Consider the following 24,193-nt stretch of genomic DNA (forward strand, 5'->3'; position numbering starts at 1 on the left):
CCCTACATTTGTACCCTAAAGTTCAAAGTGGGGATACAGCCTTGACAGGGTATCATTGTTTTTTTCCCCTAAAAGATCTGCTCTAGGAATTAGAGTCATAGAGTCATAGACTTTAAGGTCAGAAGGGAAAAATATGATCGTCTAGTCTGACCTCCTGCACAACACAGGCCACTGAATCTCACCCACCCACTCCCACAACAAACCCCTAACCTATGTCTGAGCCATTGAAGTCCTCAAATCATGGTTTAAAGCAGGGGTAGGCAACCTATGGCACGTGTGCCGAAGGTGGCACGCGAGCTGATTTTCATTGGCACTCACACTGCCCGGGTCCTGGCCACCGGTCCGGGGGGCTCTGCATTTTAATTTAATTTTAAATTAAGCTTCTTAAACATTTAAAAAAACCTTATTTACTTTACATACAACAAAAGTTTAGTTATATATTATAGACTTATAGAAAGAGACCTAAAAACATTAAAATGTATTACTAGCACGCGAAACCTTAAATCAGCGTGAATAAATGAAGACTCGGCACACCACTTCTGAAAGATTGCTGACCCCTTTTTTAAAGACTTCAAGGTGCAGAGAATCCTCCAGCAACTGACCCATGCCCCACGGTGCAGAGGAAGGTGAGACACCCCCAGGGCCTCTCCCAATCCGCTCTGGAGGAAAATTCCTTCCCGACCCCAAATATGGCGACCAGCTAAACCTTGAGCATGTGGGCAAGACTCACCAGCCAGACATCCAGGAAAGAAGTCTTTGTAGTAACTGCCATCTAACATCCCATCACAGGCCATTGGGCATATTTACCACTAATAGTCAAAGACCAATTAATTGCCAAAATTAGGCTATCCCATCATACCATCCCCTCCATAAACTTATCAAGCTTAGTCTTGAAGCCAGATATGTCTTTTGCCCCCACTGCTCCCCTTGGAAGGCTGTTCCAGAACTTCACTCCTCTGATGGTTAGAAACCTTCATCCAATTTCAAGTCTAAACTTCCTGATGTCCAGTTTATATCCATTTGTTCTTGTGTCCACATTGGTACTGAGCTTAAATAATTCCTCTCCCTCCCTGGTATTTATCCCTCTGATATATTTATAGACAGCAATCATATCTCCCCTAAGCCTTCTTTTGGTTAGGCTAAACAAGCTGGCGGTACTTTGGCCTGTATTATACAGACTAGATGATCACAATGCTCCCTCCTAGCCTTGGAGTCTATGAATTGAGTGAATTGGTCATTTCTATGCTGTGATTTAACTTACACTGGGTTAGGAGATCCGATATTTGGTTTGTGCGAGCAAATCAAATTGCAGTTCATTTTTGCTACTGTATAAGAAGATATACAAAACTTGTAAATTGTACTCAGACTCCTTTTAATCACCATGTCACTGTTAGTCTTTTAATAATAGGCCCATAGTTTAATTAGCCCATTTTTTTAGCCTGCATTAGGAATGTGAGCACTGAAACTTTCTCATTCTTAAAAGAATTCAGATTAAGGGGTATGAAATCTGATGCAGCTGTCAAAAAAATGACTATTGTCCCTTCAGTGCATAAGCTTGTTTAATTAAAGAAAACCAGCTTTTCATGGTTCTTAATGCTTCAGTTATAAAAAGCAAAGCAAAAAACAAAACAAAAGCTTCTCTAAAATGTTAGGGCTCTCCCCACAAAATAACTTAAAATAAATGAGTCTCTCCTCCAGCTACTTAATTTTGGGTTATGTGTAATGTGACCAACACTTGCCTTTAAGACAGTGTTTTAACTATGTGGATATTATGGAGTACTTGGAAAAATGGTCATGAGCCCCTTGTTAGCCTTGGCCCACATCCTGCAATCAGGTCCATGCCAGTGGACCAGTGCAGGGTTTTGCTGGTATGGATCCAATTGTAGGATCTGTGCCTATGATGAGTAAAACCCAGAAAATGAGACTTAGATGTCCAATCAGAACTTTATAATCATATGTATAAAAATGGACAAAAACCACAATCAAAAGAATTCAATGGAGCTTTGAAGTTTCATTTAATAGTTTCATGCCTTTAGTGACTTAAGTGCTCTTGAAACTGGTTCACACCCTGTACACCAAACTCCTCTATTTATCTAGAGGGCAGGTAGAGCAAAAAAGCAGCCACAATGCCGGCTTTCCTATGCCAGCTGCAACTCAGCACAATTCTGGAGGGACAATTGAGGAAATAAGCGGAAGAGAATAAGAGCTTAATCCTATGCCCATTGAATCCAATGGCAAGATCTCATTGACTTCCACGAGCAATGAAAGACACAAATAGCTTTTAGGATAGTGAATTGTGTTTAACTTATTTATGCTCAACTACTGGGTTGTATTTTTTTCTGGCAGAGATCTTACATCTCAGTAAATGTGTGTGTGGCAGGGAATGGGATGGTGTGGCTGTTCTGAGCCTTCATGTGACATTATATTAATAGTTCAAGCTACTCTAGATCTCTGGATTGTAGAGATAAATAATAGGAGACAAAGATAGAAAAACGTGTATACAAAACACTCCAGCAGATGGGCGGGCCCAGTCCCCCTCGGACACCTATCTTATATGGAGAATGGTCTCTTGAAATAAAAATTAAAGTCTGACAACTATTCATAGCTCCCTTGAAAAGCAGGTGGGCTGCGTTTCTGCAGCAAAAAATTATTCACCCTGAGGATTATTCCCACACAACACTTATATCTAAAAGGCCATTTAATTTTAATGGACCCAATAATGTGGCTATCACAAGAAAAGTGGGTTTGTTGTCTTAGATCTTAATTCAGCATGATACTTAAGCACATGCTTAAAGCTACACACACACTGAAGTATCTTGAATCAGGGCCTTAATTTAACCAACAGAATTATTTCTTAGAAGTGGACCTGCTGCTCACACAAACAAGCAAAGGTTATACCCACACAAACAAGCAAAACAATATGGGGACACTTTCAAAGGCAGAAAGGGGAGTTAGTTAGATGCCTAGCTGCCCTTAAAATGCTTTGGGAGTTGGGTGCCTAATTCCTATTTGTATCATAGAATATCTCCCTCTATGGCTACACTATGAGCTAGGAGTGTGATTTCCCTGTTCGTGCATACATAGCCATGCTAGCTCTCATCATGCTAGAGTGAGCTACGGCAGCAAGGGTAGCACTAGCAGAGTCACAGCTGAGCCCTGCCAAGTACAAACCCACCTGAAACTGGTGAGCAGGGCCGGCGCAACCCATTAGGCGGTCGCCTAGGGCACTACAATTTGGGGGGTGGCAACTGTGGTGGTATTTCGGCGGCGGGACCTTCCGCTGCCTCTGTGGGGGGGTGGCATTTCGGGGTGGGACCTTCCGTCGCCTAGGGCACCCGAAAAGCTGGCGGCGCTCCTGCTAAAGAAGAAGTGCCAAAAAAAAAAAAAAAAAAAGGATGGAGAAAAGTTGTTTTTTCCTGCCACAGAGGGCAGGACAAGAGGCAGTAGGTTCAAACTACAGCATGGCAGATTTAGATTAAATCTCGGGAAAAACTTCCTGACTGTAAGAACAGTAGGACAATGGAACAGACTGCCTAGGGAGGTTGTGGACAGGGCCGGCTCCAGGGTTTTGGCTGCCCCAAGCAGCCAAAAAAAAAAAAAAGCCGCAATCGCGATTGCGATCTGCGGCAGCAATTCGGCGGAAGGCCATCTGTCTTGGATGATTTAGACACAACAAATCCTGCATCTTGGCAAGGGGTTTAAGTAGATGACCCTTGCCGGCCCTTCTAACCCTGTAATTCTATTATTCTAACACGCCTCAGCCATGCCACTGCTACTTGTGCTGCCCTGGCTACACTGCTATTCATGCTCAGGCTAGCTGGATGAGAGCTAGCGCAAGTAAGGTACACAAGCAGGTGAATCACACCCCTAGCTCCTAGTGCAGATGTAGCCTATATGTACATAAAAGTCATATTAAACAATAGTAACATACACTGAGGTAAGAATGTAACAAAAATTACAGCCCATTTTACTGCAGTAAGTTTCTAAAAAAAATACACAATGAACTGCCTAAAATCTGATGTAAAGTAACTCGGCTGTAGCTATATCTGAAGTGATACTTTCTTTGGGTCTGATTTTCTGTTACCGTGCTCAGTGTGCGGGTAAAGTGTCACTGAACCTGAATGGTAGAGCTTTATACCCACTGGTGAAAACGACTGCCCAAGGTCCAGGGCAAGAAGGAACAACTCTCTTCATTCTCGTGTGCTCAGCCAGATTTCACAATATTAATGAGGTAAACAAACCCTCCACGTTTCAGTAATTACCTCTATACACAGAAGTTTGCTTAGAAATTGGACTGCATGTGAATAACCTGAGAACATCCTATCAAATAAATATGTTTTTAACTGACTTAAAATCGCCACGATGCTATTTTTCTGAAGGAGCATTTCCGCACAACTAAAGGAGCCTGTGGCTGAGCTGAACGATGATAAGGTACTGAGTGTATTAGCCAGATGACCCATTCGTCATGTCTTGCGTGTGCCTTAGTTGATACCACTTTAAGTGAAAGTTCTGGTTCTATAGAATATTTATTTTTTACTTCATGGTAAATTATTTAGTTATATTTCTTGGAAAGAGCCTGTGGTCCAGAAACACTGAGAATTAAAATAATAAATGAAGGGTTTAGACTGCATCTATTCCTGCATGGGCATACAATGGTGGGTGAGGCAGAAGCAAAGGGAAGGTTGGGGGGCAAGGGAACTTTTCCTTCCCACCTGCCCCTTGCATCTCTGTATAGGGGCCAAGCACAAGCCTGAGGAACTCTAGGGTGGACATTGGCCTAATGAAGTTGCTGGGGAAGTGAATGTGCACTAGGTAAAAGGGTGTAAATGGGGCCCCTTGGGTATACTCCCCCCCCAGCACTTCTGGAGGCATTGTGCTGGCTTCAGGTAGAATGCCAGAGCGGGAGTGGCTGCTGGTTCCTAATCTCACCTCGATGGGGGCTATATCCTAAAACCATGGGAACAAGCTGTCTGCTAGTGTAAACTGGTGCAGCTCCCCTGTACTCATGTAAAATGGGCCCTGGTTATATTAGGTTACTGATGCGAGCCTCAGGGGAGTTGAACCTAGTTTTAACTAGCAGAGAATTTAGCCCTTAAAAAGACAAGATTAACGGGTCACATTTCTTAAACTATTTCTTAAGCAATGATCAAACACTTATGATTTCACTCTGGGTGAGAAGGATAGTAAAGAATGAGGAACTCAAAGTCCTTATGTTCCCCTGCTTTATGAAAATACATTCAAAGGGTACAAAGTAGCTCTTGAAAAGCATTGCTTTGTCAGAGAGCCTCAACTACAGCTTTTCTTGTGGTTTTCTCCTTTTGTGCAGGAGCTGGGGAAGTAGGGGGCAAAAAGTATTAAATGCAAAACCAGTGAGAGAGAGAATCTGCTTTCAAAGCCATGCAGAATAAAACAAATGCAGATTTTTTCAGTGTTTTGCAGAAGTATTTAGTCTGAATCTGCTTTCAAAGAAAAATGAATGATGAAGGAGTTTCTCATACTTTAGGTATTACAACATTTAAGAAGAGAGTGAAGACAGGACACAGAGTAAAAGACAGAAATATGAAAAAGAACTGAATGAATACACTGGTTATAGTCCAAAGACATCAGCTCCACCTGAAATATGCTGGGGGAGGGAGGAGCTTTCTATGTGGTTATGAATTAGTTCCCTTAGATCCTTCAACCTGTAATACTGCAGAAAACTTACAACACACATACACACACAGAGTACAAACTGTAATGTGCTGGCCATTTTCAGAGCTCCTGTTGGTATTATTTCAGCCAACCATGTTTAAACCTAAGAGTTCTCTCTCATGTACCAGACTCTCCATTTCTCTAATCCTTTAGTAAATTTATAATCCTTTGGTAATGGCATCACAGTCTGTTGCCATGGAAATGTCTGATGTCACAAATTCAGTAGTAGGATATCACCAAATAAGAAGAGAAGATGCGCTGGGAAAAAGTAAAGCCTTCTCTAAATACAAATATCTGCACTGATTAGTATGGACAAGCCTGAGATGGACCCAAATATCTCTGAATGTAGGGAAAGCTCATACTCACGTCCAACCTTCACTGCTCAAGCCATTTCCGACTAGCAAACATGGCAAGAAAAGGTAGTCAAATTCAGTGGTTCTCAACCTGTGGTCCAGGGACCCCCTGGAGGTCCGCAGACTATGTCTAAGGGGTCGTGAAAGACTTAGACTGAAAACTGACCGAACAGAATTCAACTATCTATACAGACAATAGATTTCCAAAGGGTCTGCACATTCATTCAAAAGTTTTTAGGGGTCTGCAAATGAAAAAAAGGTTGAGAACCACTGGTCTAAATTCACCTGAGACTTTTCTCCAGTGTAACAACCTTCCATTTTTTCTAGTTTCTGGAGAAAGGTTTTATGAGGCCAACCTTTTACATGGCAACCAATAAAAATAATTACCAAAAAAAGGAAAGAAATTTGGGGCTAATGATCCTATTGAACTCAGCGTGGGATTTGCCACTGCCTGCAACTGGCCCTTAGTAGTCCCTATAATAAATAGCAAATAAATAAATAAAATACCTAGGTTTAATACAGTTCTTAAGCACTTATTTGCCTGGGTACACCTGTTATCAGTGGGGGTACGGGTTTTATAATATAAGGTAGCAGCAGCAAGATGCTGAATTCCCTGCTAGCCAGATTATTTAAGAGGTGTTTTGAGAACAATGATACAATGTGACATGGCAAACTATGTCAAATAAAATAATAAAGCACAGATCATGCTCTATCGGGCACTCTTAGCAATTTCTGAAGTTTTCTGTGGAAGCCCAAGATTTTTATTTAATTTATTGAGTAAAGTTTCTACAGGTTGTTTTTCCATCCAAAAGAACCTTCATGTTGCAGCTAGCAGTTACTGTTGCCTGTTTGTCCAGCCTTCCAGAAAACTGCCCCAAAACAATAGTAACAGAAAGGTACAGTATGAACTGTACTGCTTTGCTTCGCCATTCATCTTGGTGAGATGTCTAGCTCCAAAGTCTGTTTGGAGCCAGTTAAATGGTAACACTGTTAAACAGGCCAGTTGTTAAAAACGCACACAATTGGGATCAAGACATTTTACATAAAACATCGTCTTTGAGTTCAATCTCTTCCCCTTCCCCGCACCCATAATGGGCTTTTGGCCCACTGTTCTCCAAATGAGGACTTTCCTGTCACACTGCCCAACCTTGAAGAATTAAATAACTCCCCACCCACAATACATACCTTTCTGCCCTGCATCACTGGCATTTTCCCTTTGTATTTCCCAAACACCCATCTTTGGAGGCAATAATTATGTGATACATGACCTCCAACTTGGAGAATAGGCACTTTTGCCTATTTAGGCACCTAAATACATTTGAGGATCTGGGCCTTGGCTCCCCTAGGCACTAATAAAAGCCCTTTATACATGTGATCTGGCATGGGGAGCTGTAAATTGTCAAGGACTATAGCATATTTGGCAGATAACTTTGTCATGCTTAGCCTACTACCAGCCCGGCAAATTGAAACAAGTTCATTGCTAAAATTTTCAAACACTCCTAACTGACGTAGAAGCTGAGATTCCAAGTTCAAAAGTGACATAGGCACATATGAAACCAAGTTACATTGAAAGCTGACAGGACTTAGGCTCCTAAATGCCTAGGGCATTTTTTGAAAGTGGGACTACCTTGCTTTTGAAAATATTACCCTGTATCCAAACCTGGCTTTTCCACCATAATGCAGAATCATTTAGATTGTTCCTTAAGGCTGGGACTTAAGAACCCCAAATCCACTGATTTTCAATAGACGTTCACTACCTCACTCCCCTAGGCTCTTATGAAAATCCCAGCCAAGGTGTTTGGGTGCACTTTATGAGGTGGCATTATTAATGGAGCCAGAGACTAGAAATACATTAGAATAAACAGCAGAATTAACCTCTTTATTATTGGAAGGTTGGATATATCTCAAGGTCATTAGCCAGCGAACACCTATAAACTCAAATGAAAATCTGAGTCACCTGGCTTTATAGTTGGAGAAATACAAGAAATAGTTTCAATACATTTTTTAATCTCCAAAAACAATACTAAAAACAAAAGCTTTCCGTAACAGACATGGGACATACAGACATATGATGGTGTGACATGTTATTAAGGTTTTATTAGCAGTCATTTGTGATCACCTGTATAATGCACGTACGGTTTTGCCACTTGCAAGTAATATGCCCGTCTCAAAGTAATGCTGATAAGACCTGTGGTACCTGTACACCATTCTCTCTCTCTCTCATGCCTGCCTCTCAATAGATAAATAGATTAAATAGACAGGTATTGATTTCAAAATGTCTGTTTATGGTGTCCCTTTACTAATGTCCACATTCTGAATCAGATGAACTGAGAAGCATATTTTGTAGATTAAAAACAGAGTGAACATATCAACTAAAAGAATTAATATTTGAAACTTTGAGGATTTTCCTACCTGATTAGTACAATTTCAAAATACAGTGAGTTAAATAGTCCAGAAATCCTTGGCAGTGTTCCCTTGAAACTGGTAACAAACTAAGCTTTGTTGTTGCACACAACTGTGGGACTTCAGAGCCCTGTATCTATTCAAGTTTCCCAGGTTACCTTGGCACCAAACTGACTGGAGAGAAATGTTTGTGAGAGATTTTAACTCTAGCTTTGGAAGAATATAATTACCACAGCGCAGGATGGTGACTTTAAGCAAATAACTTGAGGTAACAAGAACAATGAAGAAACTCAAGCAGGCACCATGCTTCAGGCAAGCACAATGCCTAGGAGGTCTGGGGTAAATACACAAAACTGTGCTTGATATTACGGGATGCATTATTTACCCCTCCTCCCGCTTCCTACAGTGCTCCAGTCCGGCTCTGCTGGCTGGTGGCTGGTGCAGAGAGCAAGAAGGGGCATGGCCTATTTTTTTCAAAAGAATTAGCTGTGAAAAACCCAACAGTGAAGTACCACATAACTGGAGAGGGAAACATTAACCTCCAGGGATGAAATTATGGCTCCATTAAAGTCAATGCAAATTTTGCCAGATGTTTCAAACACACATAAGCACCCCAAAAGTAAAACATAATTTAGATGACCTAATGTATACACTTTGGGGAAGATCCTTCCCTTTCTTCTGTGGGTGTAGAAAGTCCCTGTTGCAGAAGGATGGGAGTGGGTCTGTACAATGTGAATATGTGGGAAGCCCCCACAAGGGATGAAGAGTCCCTGACTGTTGCAAAGCCCAGTTCCAGAGGCCCCCTCCGTGCCCCTTGCAGCTGGGGATGGCCACAGGACATGAGAGGGGGAAATGTGGGACTGATTACCATCTATTTTGTCCCAAGGAGTGCAGCAGCAGCAGCAGGGGTTACAGCAACTTCAAGGCAGAAGTAGTGGCATTGGAGCTCCACAGCCTGGTAGGAAAAATTCGTTCCACTTCTGGCCCCTACAGAATGAGGTCTGGAGCTGTAACTCTCTGTGCTTGTTCTTATGCATCTTTAGATTTGTTTACATGTGTTGGTACATGCTTCTCACTAGCATCAACCGCTGGACTCCAGGAATTCCACTAATCTGTGGCTGCAGAATCCACCTCTTGCCACAGAATCATGCCCCCCAACTTTCATTAAAAATAAAATGTCTAGACCTTGCAGCCTAGAAATGTAAATCAAATTTGAACCAAAGCAAGATTGTTACTTTTCAGGCAGCCTAAAAAAAGAACTCTAAGACTGATATAAATTGTTCCTATTCAGCTCAATGGTGTGTTGACTCTGAAACCTAATCATTTAATTGTTAACATTCCAAACTATTTGCGCTGATGATCTTTTTAGCAAAAACATCCTTCTAATGTGCCACAATGCCAAGTAGTTTCTTACACCACCTCATGTGCCTAAAAGCCAGAATGATCCTCTATCCAGTTACTGAAACCTCCAGCTTCCTGATGAAAATCTTCTATGATGCAGGTCTACATTATCAATATAAAAATATATGGCATCCTGAACACTGAGGGCTTGATTCATCATTGAGTTAATGGAGTTGTACCAGTGTAAAACTGGAGTAATGCAGAGGTTGACTCAGTCCCTGGAAATGTGGAGACTGTAAAATAAATTGAATTTAATGTCAAAAGTAGTAGCACAGCGGCTACTGAATGCATTACTTACTGAAAGCATTATTCAGTTTCACAAAGAATTCATTCAAACCCTCCATTTTAAAAATTTCAAAGAAGCTGGCATATATATATATATATATACACACACACATACACATACACACACACCACACCAGAGTGCTACCAAACCAAAAGACCTGGCTGCTGACGTTAGATCCAGCTTGCCATAGGGTACAGGGGGCTTGATCATCAGGGTCACACACTGTTCCAGAAGCAAGATGCACTCTCTCCCATTCACCCTTCCTATAGAGCAGAGGCGGCCAAATCATGGCTTGTGAGCCACATGCGGCTCTTTCCCAGTTAAAGTGCGGCTCCTGGAGTCACCCATGCCCCTCCATTCTCCGCCTACCAGACTGGTGGGGGTGGGGGAGCTCAGGGCGTCTGCCAGAGACAGCTGGTGCCTGCTGAGAGTGTGGGGGGGGGGCACAATTTAAAGGTTTGCCCTCCCCCTTACTCTCAGCAGCCCCCTCCCTGCAGCTCTCAGCTGTTAGCTCAGTGTGGAGAGGCAGCAGCAAACAGCTGGGAGCTGCAGGGAGGGGCCACTGCTTTAGCTCTGTGGGAAGAGGCAGCAGCAAAAGCAGAGGCTCTCCCTGCTGCTACCAGCTGTTTGCCACTGCCTCTCCTCATGGCCACAGCTTGCAGCTTCCAGCTTGCCGGCTCCAGCTGCTGTGGTGCAGGAAGGGGGCCCAGAGGCACCATGTAACTGAGTGGGACCAGCAAACCTTGGCAAAAATCTGAGGGCGCATGTAACCCCAGGTGCCCATGCATCACCTCTGGCTTCTGCCCAGCAGGTAGGGGAGTCTTAGGGTTTCAGCCCCACAGAAGGCACCTGATGGGGCTCGGGGCTTCAGCAGGATCAGGGCTGAAGCCCGAGCCCTGGCAGGTACCTCCTGCGGTACTGAAACCCTGAGCCCTGGCAGGCTCTCGAACTTTTGAAGATTGTCATATGCAGCTCAGAAGGTCAGTAAGTTTGGCCACCCCTGCTATAGAATGTGAGAGGACAGAAGCTCTTCCAGTCTGTGTTAGAAACAGGAATGTGAGTGAAGCTACTATATTGCAATTTCACTATATCTATTGCCATTCATTACTTCTTAAATTGTAGTGCTACCTGAAGGGTGGATTCCTAAATAATGTCAAAAGTGCCTGACGTGTGTGGCTAGGCATCCTTTTTTAGCATTTTTATAGATCTAAATCAATAATAATAATAAATCACGGTTTAATTGCATTTCTTCCATAATAGCATTTTGCAGACAACGCTCTTCCCACAGTAGCATTTAGGGGCCAGCTGAGAACCACAATAACACCTACACAGGATTTATTAGGGATCCAAGTGTCCTCTTCTTCTCTGCCCATCCTAGGCTGGAAAAGGACTCCTGGCCCTACGGTGACCAGACAGCAAATGTGAAAAATTGGGACGGGAGTGGGGGGTAATAGGAGCTTATATAAGAAAAAGACCGAAAAATCGGGACTGTCCCTATAAAATCGGGACATCTGGTCACCCTACCTGGCCCTTCCATCCCGCAGCGTCAAAGGAAGAGGTTCCTTGTCCTTTCTGGGTTCATAAAGGGTTCAGGAGCAGCAGCAGCTACTCTTGTCTTTCTGGGAAAGCCCATCAGATGGTGGCAGCCCAGGCTTAGAGCCTATACACACGTATACTTCTCAGGCTGTTGCTTCAAAACACTAGCTTGAAAAATACCTGCCAAAATAGGTATTTCAACGTGAAATGAAACAATTAAAAGAATAGACAGAAACTGTTTATGGGCCAGAGATTGTAAATATATATTATATTCAAAAAAGTACATATAAACTGGTGGTGCCCTTTACATACACTTTCACAGGCTCTCACAAACATGCGCACACAAACACATGACTAAGCTGAGCTTTTTCCTCACTTTTAATATTTTGGCTTACGTTCATTAAAACTGGATAATTTTTTAATAGGATATCATGCTGTCCATGCAAGTTCTCTCCATTTTAAGCTCCAGTGATAACACACATGACAAGTCAAGCCTTAGACATGGGAGGGGGAAAAAAAGATGCAATTTACAAATCACTTTGTCCAAAGGAGATGCCAAATGGAGATGCAAGAAATCTTTAAGTCTCTCTCTCCTTCCTCCCTGCCCCTCCATATTTTAAGACATTGCTGGGGAGCTTGCTCACTAGAATTCAAACCTCTGACAGCTGGTTAGCGGCAGCTCCAGTTCAGATCGTGACTATAGCATCTTCCATATGGGAGACATAAAATAATTAATAAAAATTAGTGACTTCTATCATTTACCATGGCAGATACAAATTGGAAAAACATGGGAAAATTTGCTATTTCACAGCCATCAATACAATTGGCAAAGGAAGGCTATTTTGCCCTTTTATTACGTATAATTCAGGCTACCTCTACACTACAGTGCCTGTGTTGGCATATTTATGCAGGCATAGCCCCCTGGTGTAGACACAGCCTATGCTAACAGAAGGAGTTTTTCTGCAGGTGTAGGAACACCACCTCCCCAACGATGTTCTCTATGCCAACAAAAGCACACTTCTGTCACCATGGCTGCATCAATGCTGGGGTTTTTGTTAGCATTAGCTGTGTTGATCAGGGGTCTGATTTTTCACACACCCCTGACTGACATAGCTATGCCAATATAGGGTAGACCAAGCCTCACAAGTGTCATTTTTTATTTCCTCCTTAGGTGTGCCCATTTGTCACAGCACACACAAATGCTGAGAACTTTTCATCTTCAAGGCTCTGTACAAACAACTTGAACTAATCCTCATGTGATGATTTGGGGTGATGTGTCTATGTCCGATTTATGAATTTTGGTTGATTTTTATGAAATGGCTATATTACTGAATGTGCTTCCCAAAGGGGCTGTTCTGGCCAGAGTGGGGTTGGCAATGACCTCCCAGCATCTATAAAATGCCTAAAAAAAGCTGGTGTCTACAGTAGCCACTGATGTCCCGTCATATGTTTTTACTAAAAGTGAGGGTGTGAAAAGCAAATATCTGGTGCCTTTAAAATAACCAGAGAGCTCAGGGTAGGTGAGGCCCCTTAGCTGGGTGGGCAGACTACCTAGGAGAAGGAAAACCCATCCATGTTTTGAAACCTGCTATTGGGTAAAGGCAACACTAGTACCTCCTGCTAACGGTCCACCAGGTCTAAGGCAACAAGGTGAGAAGAGAGTGAGCAAGTACTTAGTCTAAATGGAGAAAGGCCCTCAGCCAACTCACTACAGTCTCTGGCACAAGATGACTAGATTGGTGCAAGCGGTTTTCTTCTTTTTGTGGCAAGTTATCAAAGGGCTGTAATAGATACTGGTTATAATGAGGAGTGAGGCTGGCCAGTATGCTTCTCCACGAGGGACTACTGCTATTGGTGGGAGTGTGTTTCATGTCTAAACCAGAAGTTTACCCGCCCTAAGTCTGGCAGTCACTGGCCAATAGGATTTCTGGCACCCAGCATCTGAATTGACCTCTAAAGGGTCGGGGGAGTAGCAGTCAGAGCAAAGAGTCAGACAAAAAGCAGTCACCTGCACAGGCAATAAAGCCCAATATCATAAAAGACAGCAACTTCACTGGTTTGGACACATGCAGAGGATGAATGGAGGGGACCTAGTGAAGATAGCAGGGAAAGAAAGGGAGGTAGGAAAGTGACCTCAAGGAAAGCTGAGCAAGTGTTGGGTGGATTTCATCAAAGAAGATGGTAAACAGCTGGACCTTAGTGCCACTTCAGACAGATGTAGATGGCTGATACTTGCATGATAACTCAACCCTGGTTGATGGGATAAGGGGATGAAGCAGCAGCAGCTATATCACTGAATACTTCAGTGGATGTTAAGTCAGCCATATGCTATCAGGGTTGGTGTCACATCCCTTCCAGACCAGGGACAATGGAGAGTCAATAACATGAATACTTCACATTCAAATGAGAGCACCTTAAAACAATGTGATGGCTGAAGTCTAAGAGATCCAGTTGGACATGACTTGTCTACAGGGACTGGGGAGAGGAGCAGTAGAATTTCCCTAGAGGGAGAACAAAGAGACTGAGGTGTTGGTACAGCCTTTTAAAGAGAGACTCAAAGAGAGAAACAAAGGGACAGGCTTTAGAAGGGAGAACGGACCTGTTGACTGTGGGACCAGCCAAAGCTGAAGAAAATGGACTGCAGAGGTCAGAGAGACTCTATGATTTGAAGGAAAAGTCATGAACTGGAGGATTATGGCCCAGCAGAGGAGACCCCCTTGGTCCCTGAAAGGACACCGACCCACATCCCAAAGAAATCTCAAGAGTGGTAAGGAAATAAGACAGGGATTCATGTGGAAGTGTGTCTTATTTTCCTAAATCTATGTATCTTTTGTGCTGTCTAAAGAAAAAAGTCATTGTGTTAGAAATCCTTCTGTAATCTCTGTCTATTTCACTGTGTTCCTGAAGAGGTAAACTGTAAACTGCCTGCAAGGTTGGAGCTCTGGGAAAGGTGTGCTTAAGCTACTCAGGGAGCTGGCACTAGTCTCAAGACCTAAGCAGTTGGCTGCAAAGTCCCAGCTCTCAGAAATGAGTGCTAAATGTAGGATCTGTACTCTGAGTGTCTACCTAGAGACCTAAAGCCAGAGGCATTGCCTGGATTCTGCTTGGACTCAGCAAGCCAGAAGTACACAGGTCCAGTGCTGGGATCCAAAAACAGCAAGCTGTGAGTGTCCAGCAAGGGGAACTTGACCATGGCTGTGACACCTCACAACAGGATAAATAAGTATTACCTGCACCTTGGGAAACTGAGGCACGGGGAGTTAAATGACTTGCCTAAGATCACAAAGTGAGGTTGTGACAGAAGTGGATGTAGAATTCAAGGATGAAATCCTGGCCCTATTGAACTCCATGGCAAAAGTCCCACTGACTTCAATGGAGCCAGGATTTCACCTCAGCTGTTTTTGATTCTTGGTACTATCCTCAGATCACTAGCCTCTGACATTTCCTATTTTATTATAATATTGAGAGTTTCAGTGCTTTTATACCATTCACACACTTTTTTCCTGTCTACTCTGTTCTACATGATATTTTAAAGACGGGAACTGAGAACTAGCTATGTGTAATTATATTAGTCTCAGTCCAAGTGTTCACTAGTTTCAGTCACCAATCATTAGTAAAGATATGTTCAAGTTTACACTATGAGGCCGTCTCATGATGTGCCCTGCAAAAGTCTGAGCTTGAATGCTTCTCTGTTCAGTCATTTTACTCTTCTCTGGCCTCCATTGCCGTTGGTGACCTCTTTAAGGTCTTCCCGTCAGAAGATTTAAGTTGTTTCTTTAAAATAAGGAGAATTAACACACATGGGATGTAGGACACTCCACGTAATATCGCTGGCAGTCCCAGGTAGAACCATCTGGAATAAAAGGTGTGATTTATTAAAAACACATCTGCTTGCAGCATTAGAGCATAGCTTTTTGTTCTTGTCACTGTAAAATCTCGCTGCTCTGAAAGTATGCTAATGGCTTGAGCTGTGATTCTTTTGGATCTCAATGTACACTGGATCAGTACATGGATGAGGTAACGCTTAGGTTATTTAGGAGGTGGCATTCTTACTTCTGAGCCTATATTTAACCAATATTCTAACAGAGGTCTAGTGGATAGTGGTCTGCTGAAGGGCCATTTTTTCAATGAGACATAAATGAGGAGCTGAATACGTGTGGTCTTTAAAGCTCTCACAGCATTTCTTCTAGGACTACAGAGGGCTATAGCCATGGTATCCTAGATCAATTCCAACTTGGAAAACTACATTCTCTCTACCTGAACTACTCCTGCGATTCCATTTGGAGACCGTGTCCTTCACTTCCTATTCAAAGATATTATGCAATGCTGTTGGCACTGTTAGACAGCTTCCACTTTTCCCCAACAGCAGCAGCTGCATTTCAGAGGTAGAAGCCCCGTGGGGTAAGGCCTGTCTTTTTGTTAGGTGTTTGTTCAGCGCCTAACACAATGGAGTCCTAGTCCATCACTAGGGCCCATTGGCACTATGGTAATACAAATAAATAAATAAATAAACACAATAATAAAATAATAATAATTAATAATAATACTTGTACCATAATAAAGCATTTTAGGATTCTTTGTGATGAAAGGGGTTATATTCAGGCATGATGCAATAACAAGAAACTTTTGTTCAGAAGCTGTTATGGAAACAGAATACTTGGCAAAGGTAACCTTAACAGGGAAATAGTTTGATAATGAAGAATATGTTTATGGCCAAATCTATAATCCAATTTTGTGGTTTGTCAACTAGAGGAAGATCAATAGAACAGATACTATAGTGATGAACACAGTATAGAGGACTAGATATAGATAGGTGTGCAAAAGAAACTGTACCTGTATGTGACAATGTCATACATCCTACATGCTCCTTCACCACCACAACTCAGAGTTCCCCATTTCAAACATGTTGAGTCTATCAAAGCTCCAAAATAAATGGGAGATGGAATTCCAGCTAGAAGGGGGAGAAAGGTGTGACTGTGAGGATAACTAAGACATTTTTCAATGTTTTTGTAAGAAGCACACTTTTCTGCTGATTAATGGAATAAATATAGGATCATCACAGTTCCTTCCTTTTCCTACACCAGCCCCCTTCTCTATAGTTCATACAAGCTTCTCTCTTTCCTTAGCCTCCTTCTCTTATTCCCACCTAAGTAGTTTCTTCCTTGATGCCTGTTTAGCACTTTATACACACTGCAGTTTAAAAACATACATACTGTAGTTGCTTTTCAAAGTCAACATTTGCCCACACTCATCAAACAGAAATATTTAAGATATCTTGGGAGAGATTTTCTCTTCCAGCTGAACTATACTCAGTGAACATTTGGCAGGAGGAAAATGGCACAAGGTGGCTTTAAGATGGAGGCTGGTCAAGTCCCTGGCATAAATTAGCCCAGACTGAAAGTTGCTCTAATTTGCACCCAGATTCCTCTGGCTCTAAAGCAAAGCTTGTGTTTGCCTGGCCATGGCCCCTGTACCAGCAGTTCAGAGATGTTTTTTTCAGATAAGTGGAGATGCATATTGTGAATACAACCTCTGCATTTGTCCTTGTTTGCACTCACAGCATGGTTTAAAACATTTCTTACCAAATACTCTTGAAGCAAGTGTATGGATACCCACACCAAATGACTTTTCTTCAGGCTTTAGAGACCTAAGCGAGAATTGCATTGTATATTAAACAACGTTGGCAATATAAATGTGAAACAAAGTTGCCATTGGTTTGTCAATCTAATTCTGCATCAATCCAACTACCTTGGCCATTAATTACAGGGGTCCATTATCTTGATTAAGTGGCTCCCATGAAAGAAGAGGTCTTTTCGAGATCCTTGACCAAGACTTTTGAACGGCTGCCCTCATATTACCATCTACTGTTTTGCAATGAGCCCATCGCAAGATGGGACTACACTTTGGGAGTTAAATCAGGGCTGTGTTTATATGCATGCTGAGCAGATGTAATCAGTAAATTCATAGCTATTATGCACCTTGCTAAGGTGTCTCAGTAAACTGACTCAATGAGCTCCCATTAATCTGGGCAAAAGCAAAAGCAAAATCACCTTCCAAAGTTGAGAAGGCTTATCCTGAAATAGAAGCCCTAACAATCAGCATAAGAAGACAGAGAACCTCCACCAACTCATAGGGACGCATGACCTCAGTATAAAATTTCTAGTAGGGTGCTTACAGTAAGGGCGTTCTACTGTACCTTATTAAAACCATATATCCAGGCATGGCTCCTAAGGAATAAATTAAGCTGCAGACTATGGATAATATTAAATAGTACTGAAGCATCATGTCACAGTTTGCTTCTTTGTCACACTGGCCCAGAACCGCAGAGACATTTCCAGATGAAAATCCAGAAGCTGCAACACAGGTACAATTTTCAAATACCTGTCAAAAGATGGTTTTAATCATTTAGGCCCAGACTACAATACCCTTACACGGAGTAGTATTTTACACCATGTGAGGTGCCAATGAAGTCAATTCACAGAGCAAGAGAATAATGAACATGAGTAAGGCCTGGTCTACACTAGGAGGTTATGTCGAATTTAGCAGCGTTAAATCGAATTAACCCTGCACCCGTCCACACAACGAAGCTATTTAGTTTGACATAGAGGTCTCTTTAAATAGATTTCTGTACTCCTCCCCGACGAGGGGAGTAGCGCTAAATTTGACATGGCCATGTCGAATTAGGGTAGGTGTAGATGGAATTTGACGCTAATAGCTCCGGGAGCTATCCCACAGTGCACCACTCTGACGCTCTGGACAGCAGTCCAAGCTCGGATGCTCTGACCAGCCACACAGGAAAAGCCCCGGGAAAATTTGAATTCCTTTTCCTGTCTGGGCAGTTTGAATCTCATTTCCTGTTTGGACATCGTGGCGAGCTCAGCAGCACTGGCAACGATGCAGAGCTCTCCAGCAGAGGTGACCATGCAATCGCAGACTAGAAAGAGGGCCCCAGCATGGACTGATCGGGAAGTCTTGGATCTCATCGCTGTGTGGGGCGATGAGTCCGTGCTTTCCGAGCTGCGATCGAAAAAACGGAATGCGAAGATCTACGAGAAGATCTCCAAAGCCATGGCAGAGAGAGGATACAGCCGGGATGCAACGCAGTGCCGCGTGAAAATCAAGGAGCTGAGACAAGGCTACCAGAAGACCAAAGCTGCAAACGGACACTCAGGATCCGAGGCACATGCCGTTTCAATGAGGCACTGCATTCCATTCTAGGTGCGGCCGCCACCACTACCCCGCCACTGACCGTGGACTCTGACGATGGGGTATTGTCGACGGCCGCTTCCTCGGAGATGTTCGCGGACGGGGAAGATGAGGCAGGAGATAAGGAGGACGAGGCAGTCGACAGCGCATACAACACTGGTTTCCCCGACAGCCAGGATCTCTTCATCACCCTGACGGAGATCCCTTACCAACCCTCCCAAGGCATTAACCCTGACCCTGAATCAGGGGAAGGATCAGTCGGTAAGTGTTTTAAACATGTAAACATTTATTTTGATCAGAACAGGAATGGAATATTAACAATGGGTTTTTCATGATTACTTTGCCCTAGGCGCTTAACTTTTTAGTCCTTGCCAGTGCAGCTACTGCAAAAGTATCTCAAAATGTCTGGTTTTGCTTGATTACTTTGCCCTAGGTGCTCTACTTTTTAGTCCTTGCCAGTGCAGCTACTGGAAAATTGTGTCAATATGTCTGGGGATAGAGCAGAAATCCTCCTGGGACATCTCCATGAAGCTCTCCTGGAGGTAATTTGAAAGCCTTTGCATTAGGTTCCTGGGGAGAGCGGCCTTATTGCGTCCTCCATGGTAGGAAACTTTTCCGCGCCAGGCTAGCAGCAAGTACTCCGGGATCAGTGCCTCGCACAGCATGGCCGCATACGGCCCTGGTTTTTGCTGGCATTCACGCAGCATGCGGGCTTTCTCAGTGTCCGAAATCCTCAGAGTGATATCACTCATGGTGACCTGCTTTAAATTAGGGGAATGTTAGTATTGGGACTGATTGCCTGTTCCTTTACATAACTGTAACCGGCGGTTTACAGCCACGCGGTGGAGGCGGGACAGGGGCAGCATACAGGGATCTTTCCTGGGGACAGCCGCGAGGGGGGTGGGACAGGGGCAGAGTTCATGCTGGCCGGATTGCCGGCAGCAGGAACTGGCCAACGCTAGGGGCACTGCTTTCAACGTGAAAGGAGGGCACTGCTATAAATTAAGCTTTCAGCAGCCAAAAGTCTACGGCTTACCATGTCCGCCTGCTAGCCGAATTCCGCTGTCCTGCCCCGCTTGTGTGATCTGTACTCCAAGACCCCAGGCACTGAATGCGAAGGCCGAAAATTCGACCTTGTCCTGAGTGTGCATGTGATAGGTGCTGTGCATGGTCTTGTTCACAGAGAAAGACTATGTTCATTGTTCACAAAAATGTATCTTTGTGAGGATTTCACTCCCTTTTTCCCTTCCCACAGCTGCGAGTGTCTCCCGACCTACCCCGGCATCCCCCTCCCAGAGGATGGCGCAGATTAGGTGCCGAAAGAGGACACGGGACGAGATGTTCTCCGAACTTATGGGCTGCTCCCGAGCCGAGGCGGCCCAGCAGACCCAGTGGAGGGAGAACATGTCGCAATACCATCAATCACACATTGAACGGGAGGAGAGGTGGCGGCAGGAAGACCAGCAGGCAACTCAAACGCTGCTTGGACTAATGAGGGAGCAAACAGACACGCTCCGGCGTCTTGTGGATGTTCTGCAGGACCGGAGGCAGGAGGACAGAGCCCCGCTGCAGTCTATCTCTAACCGCCCTCCTCCGCCACAAAGTCCCATACCTCCCTCACCCAAAGTCCCAAGAAGGAGGGGCAGCAGAGTCCGTGAAAACTCTCACTCCACCCCTGCAGACTGCTCAAGTACCAGAAGGCTGTCATTCCCCAAAATTTGATAAGTCCTTTTCTTCCCGCCTCACCCAAGCCCCCGTCCCAGTTTCATCCACCAGTTTCATGTGTAGTTGCTAATAAAAAACACATTTCTGTTCATTACTGTTTCCATCATGTTCTTTTAGAGAAGAGTCTGTTTTAAGGGGGGGAAGGGGGTTGGTAATTGGACAGGACAGTCACCTTTACCAGGGTACAGACGCGGGGGCAGGTTCAGCAGCAGGGCACACACACATTGCAGTCACTAGTTACCCTGGTCGGTCTGGGAGGTGGTTTTCATGTTCTGTGTGTGGGGGGGGCTATGTGACTTTGTGGCGGGGGAGGGCGGTTAGAGATCTTATGCAGCGGTCCTTATCCTGGATCACAGAGCCACGCAGCAGGGGATCTGTAACTGTCCTCCCCCTGCCACAAAGTCACATAGCCCCCACACACAGAGTCCCGAACAGGACGGGTGGCAGGCTCCGTTGAAACAACCAGTCCACCAGTGCGGAGCCTGTCATTCCTCGAGTTTAGAAGCGTCCTTTGCATCACTACACTACACCCGCTCCCCACCACAGTCTGCGTCCCAGGTTCAACACTTTAACGCGAAAACAGTAATAAAGAAAACGGTGTTCATTAACAAATTTCAAGTGATTTTATTTTTAAACGTGTGTTGGAACGGGGGAAACGGGGTGAACGGGGTATGTAACTGGAGAGGATAGTGAACATTAACCGGGTAAAGAAACGGGGGCAGGTTCATCTTCTCTGTAAACAAACTTAATAGTCACAGGTTACCCTGCTCACTCAGGAACCTAGCTTTCAAAGCCTCCCGGATGCACAGCGCGTCCCGCTGGGCTCTTCTAATCGCACGCCTGTCTGGCTGGGCGTAATCAGCAGCCAGGCTATTTGCCTCAACCTCCCACCCCGCCATAAAGGTCTCCCCCTTGCTCTCACACAGATTGTGGAGCACACAGCAAGCTGCAATAACAATGGGGATATTGGTTTCGCTGAGATCAGAGCGAGTCAGTAAGCTTCTCCATCTCCCCTTGAGATGTCCAAAAGCACACTCCACCACCATTCTGCATTTGCTCAGCCGGTAGTTGAAGAGTTCTTTTTCACTGTCCAGGGCGCCAGTATAGGGCTTCATGATCCAGGGCATTAGCGGGTAGGCTGGGTTCCCGAGGATCACTATAGGCATCTCCACATCCCCAAGAGTTATTTTGTGGTCCGGGAAGTAAATACCTTCCTGCAGCCGTCTAAACAGACCAGAGTTCCTGAAAACACGAGCGTCATGAACCTTGCCCGGCCATCCGACGTTGATGTTGGTAAAACGTCCCCTATGGTCCACCAGTGCTTGCAGCACCATTGAAAAGTAGCCCTTTCGGTTAATGTACTGGCTGGCCTGGTGGTCCGGTCCCAGGATAGGGATGTGAGTTCCATCTATAGCCCCACCGCAGTTTGGGAATCCCATCGCGGCAAAGCCATCTATGATGACCTCCACGTTTCCCAGGGTCACTACCTTTGAGAGCAGGTGCTCAACAATTGTGTTGGCTACTTGCATCACAACAACCCCCACGGTAGATTTGCCCACGCCAAAGTGGTTCGCGACTGACTGGTAGCTGTCTGGCGTTGCAAGCTTCCAGAGGGCTATGGCCACTCACTTCTGGACAGTCATGGCTGCTCGCATCCGGGTGTCCTTGCGCTTCAGGGCAGGGGACAGCAACTCACAAAGTTCCAGGAAAGTCCCCTACCGCATGCGAAAGTTTCGCAGCCACTGTGATTCATCCCAGACCTGCAGCACTATGCGGTCCCACCAGTCCGTACTTGTTTCCCGGGCCCAGACATCAACATGACCCCGCCGTTCCACAACATCAACATGACCCATTGCCACCATGATGTCCTCGGCGCGGGGTCCTGTGCTTTGTGACAGGTCTGTGCCACTTTCAGACTTCATGTCCTCACCGCGCTGCCGTAGCCTCCTCGCCCGATTTCTCAGCATCTGCCTCTGGGAAAGGTGGATGATAAGGTGCGAGGTGTTGACAATGGCCATAAGTGCAGCGATGGTCGCAGTGGGCTCCATGCTCGCAGTGCTGTGGCGTCCGCGCTGTCATTGACCAGAGAAGTGCGCGAACTGATTTCCCGCCGGCGCTTTCAGGGAGGGAGGGCGGAAGTGATGGTTGGATGACGACAGTTACCCAAAACCACCCTCGACACATTTTTTTCCCCAGAAGGCATTGGGGGCTCGACCCAGAATTCCAATGGGCAGCGGGGACTGCGGGAACTGTGGGATAGCTGCCCACAGTGCACCGCTTCCAATGTTGACGCTTGCCCCGTTAGTGTGGACTCACAAAGTCGAATTACTGTCCTTAGTGTGGATACACACATTCGACTTTGTAATATCGATTCCACATATTCGATTTAAGTAAAATCGAACTACTCTCATAGTGTAGACATACCCTCAGTCACGTTCCACCTAGCATACAAGAATTTATAACTAAATCCTTATGGAAAATTCTTACCGTATTAAGATGATAACCTCTCCACAGGGTTTTTGTTTGTATGTTAGCCATCCTGTTAGAGATCATTATAGCCCTGCTTTAGAATTCTATTATTGTTGTGAGATTTCTAGTGCTTCCCAGTGTTTAAAAAGGTGTAGGGGGGAGGGGGTGCACAAGACACCCCCCCCCCATTTAAAATTGCACTTGGTTGCTGAGCGGGGCACTTTAAGCACTATCTTACCAAAGCTGCTGCTTCCAGATTATGATAGATCCCCAACTTTTTTAGACCACTTTAAACACTGGCACTTCCAGGTTTTAGACAAGTGGAAAATACCACAGGCATAACTTCTCGAATGTATTTTGGTATTTCCACTTCTGTCTATTCCATAAAAGGGAAGAGGCTTGTTCAATCTTCTGTTTTCTTTAAACTTAATTGAACTTCTTCAAGCTTCAAATTTTCAGATTCAGTTTGAATTTGGGGCAAAGGGTCAGGTCAGTCCTTAGTGACCTGTATTCAAACCTTTTTGCTCATCTCTAATTATCACTCTATAAAATCCTAGTCAAATGTATATGTATAGATCCACTGCACTGGGCTATCTAGATTTCATCATTTGAGCTGGTATGCCTTACTGTATATTTTCTTGTTCCATCTGAAGCTGTACAACCAGCAAGACAAGGTGAAACATACGTTATTCCATTCTCCCCACAAACAGGGTCCCACACTTTAACTGAGCAATCACAATCACTGTTGCAGTCAGCAAGTAGGGTTGTTTCCATGTATGAGACCTGTTCTATTCTGAAATATATTTAAAAGGTGAACAAACAATTCAAGAGTTAAAAAACAACCATCACTACCACCACCTAAAACAACCCCCCAGTAGAAGCTTCTTATCATTGACTACATAAACCCTCTCAGTAGGTCAGGAGCTTTTCCAGGACTCAGCCCTGCATTTCTTACATAAAACATTCATTGGGTTTAGTCTTTCTTCTGTGTAATTTTTTTGGCTCGAGACATTGTACAGTCCACAGAGATATACTATGACTGCTGTACAACATGACTTTCATAGCCTGTGGTGCTTATATCGTCTATTCGTGTGTGTGTGTGTGTGTGTGTGTGTGTGTGTGT

At 44.4% G+C, this 24,193-nt stretch overlaps 1 protein-coding gene across 1 annotated transcript in view; it reads right to left on the bottom strand.

Annotated features, from left to right (window-relative positions):
• Positions 1-15,360: 15,360 nt before the first annotated feature.
• Positions 15,361-24,193, bottom strand: part of LOC112108936 (solute carrier organic anion transporter family member 1A2) — a 23,150-nt gene continuing 14,317 nt past the window's right edge. Inside the window, exons 10-14 of the mRNA XM_029911679.1 lie at positions 23,698-23,863; positions 17,867-18,051; positions 17,253-17,317; positions 16,504-16,621; positions 15,361-15,523 (exon numbers count right to left, since the gene is read on the bottom strand). Coding sequence (XP_029767539.1) covers positions 15,373-15,523; positions 16,504-16,621; positions 17,253-17,317; positions 17,867-18,051; positions 23,698-23,863 — 685 coding nt within the window. The 3' untranslated portion in view covers positions 15,361-15,372. The remainder of the gene's footprint in view (positions 15,524-16,503; positions 16,622-17,252; positions 17,318-17,866; positions 18,052-23,697; positions 23,864-24,193) is intronic.

Source organism: Terrapene carolina, unplaced genomic scaffold (genome assembly GCF_002925995.2).
Source record: "Terrapene carolina triunguis isolate 2854851 unplaced genomic scaffold, T_m_triunguis-2.0 Scaffold112, whole genome shotgun sequence".
NCBI classification, from domain to species: Eukaryota; Metazoa; Chordata; order Testudines; family Emydidae; genus Terrapene; species Terrapene triunguis.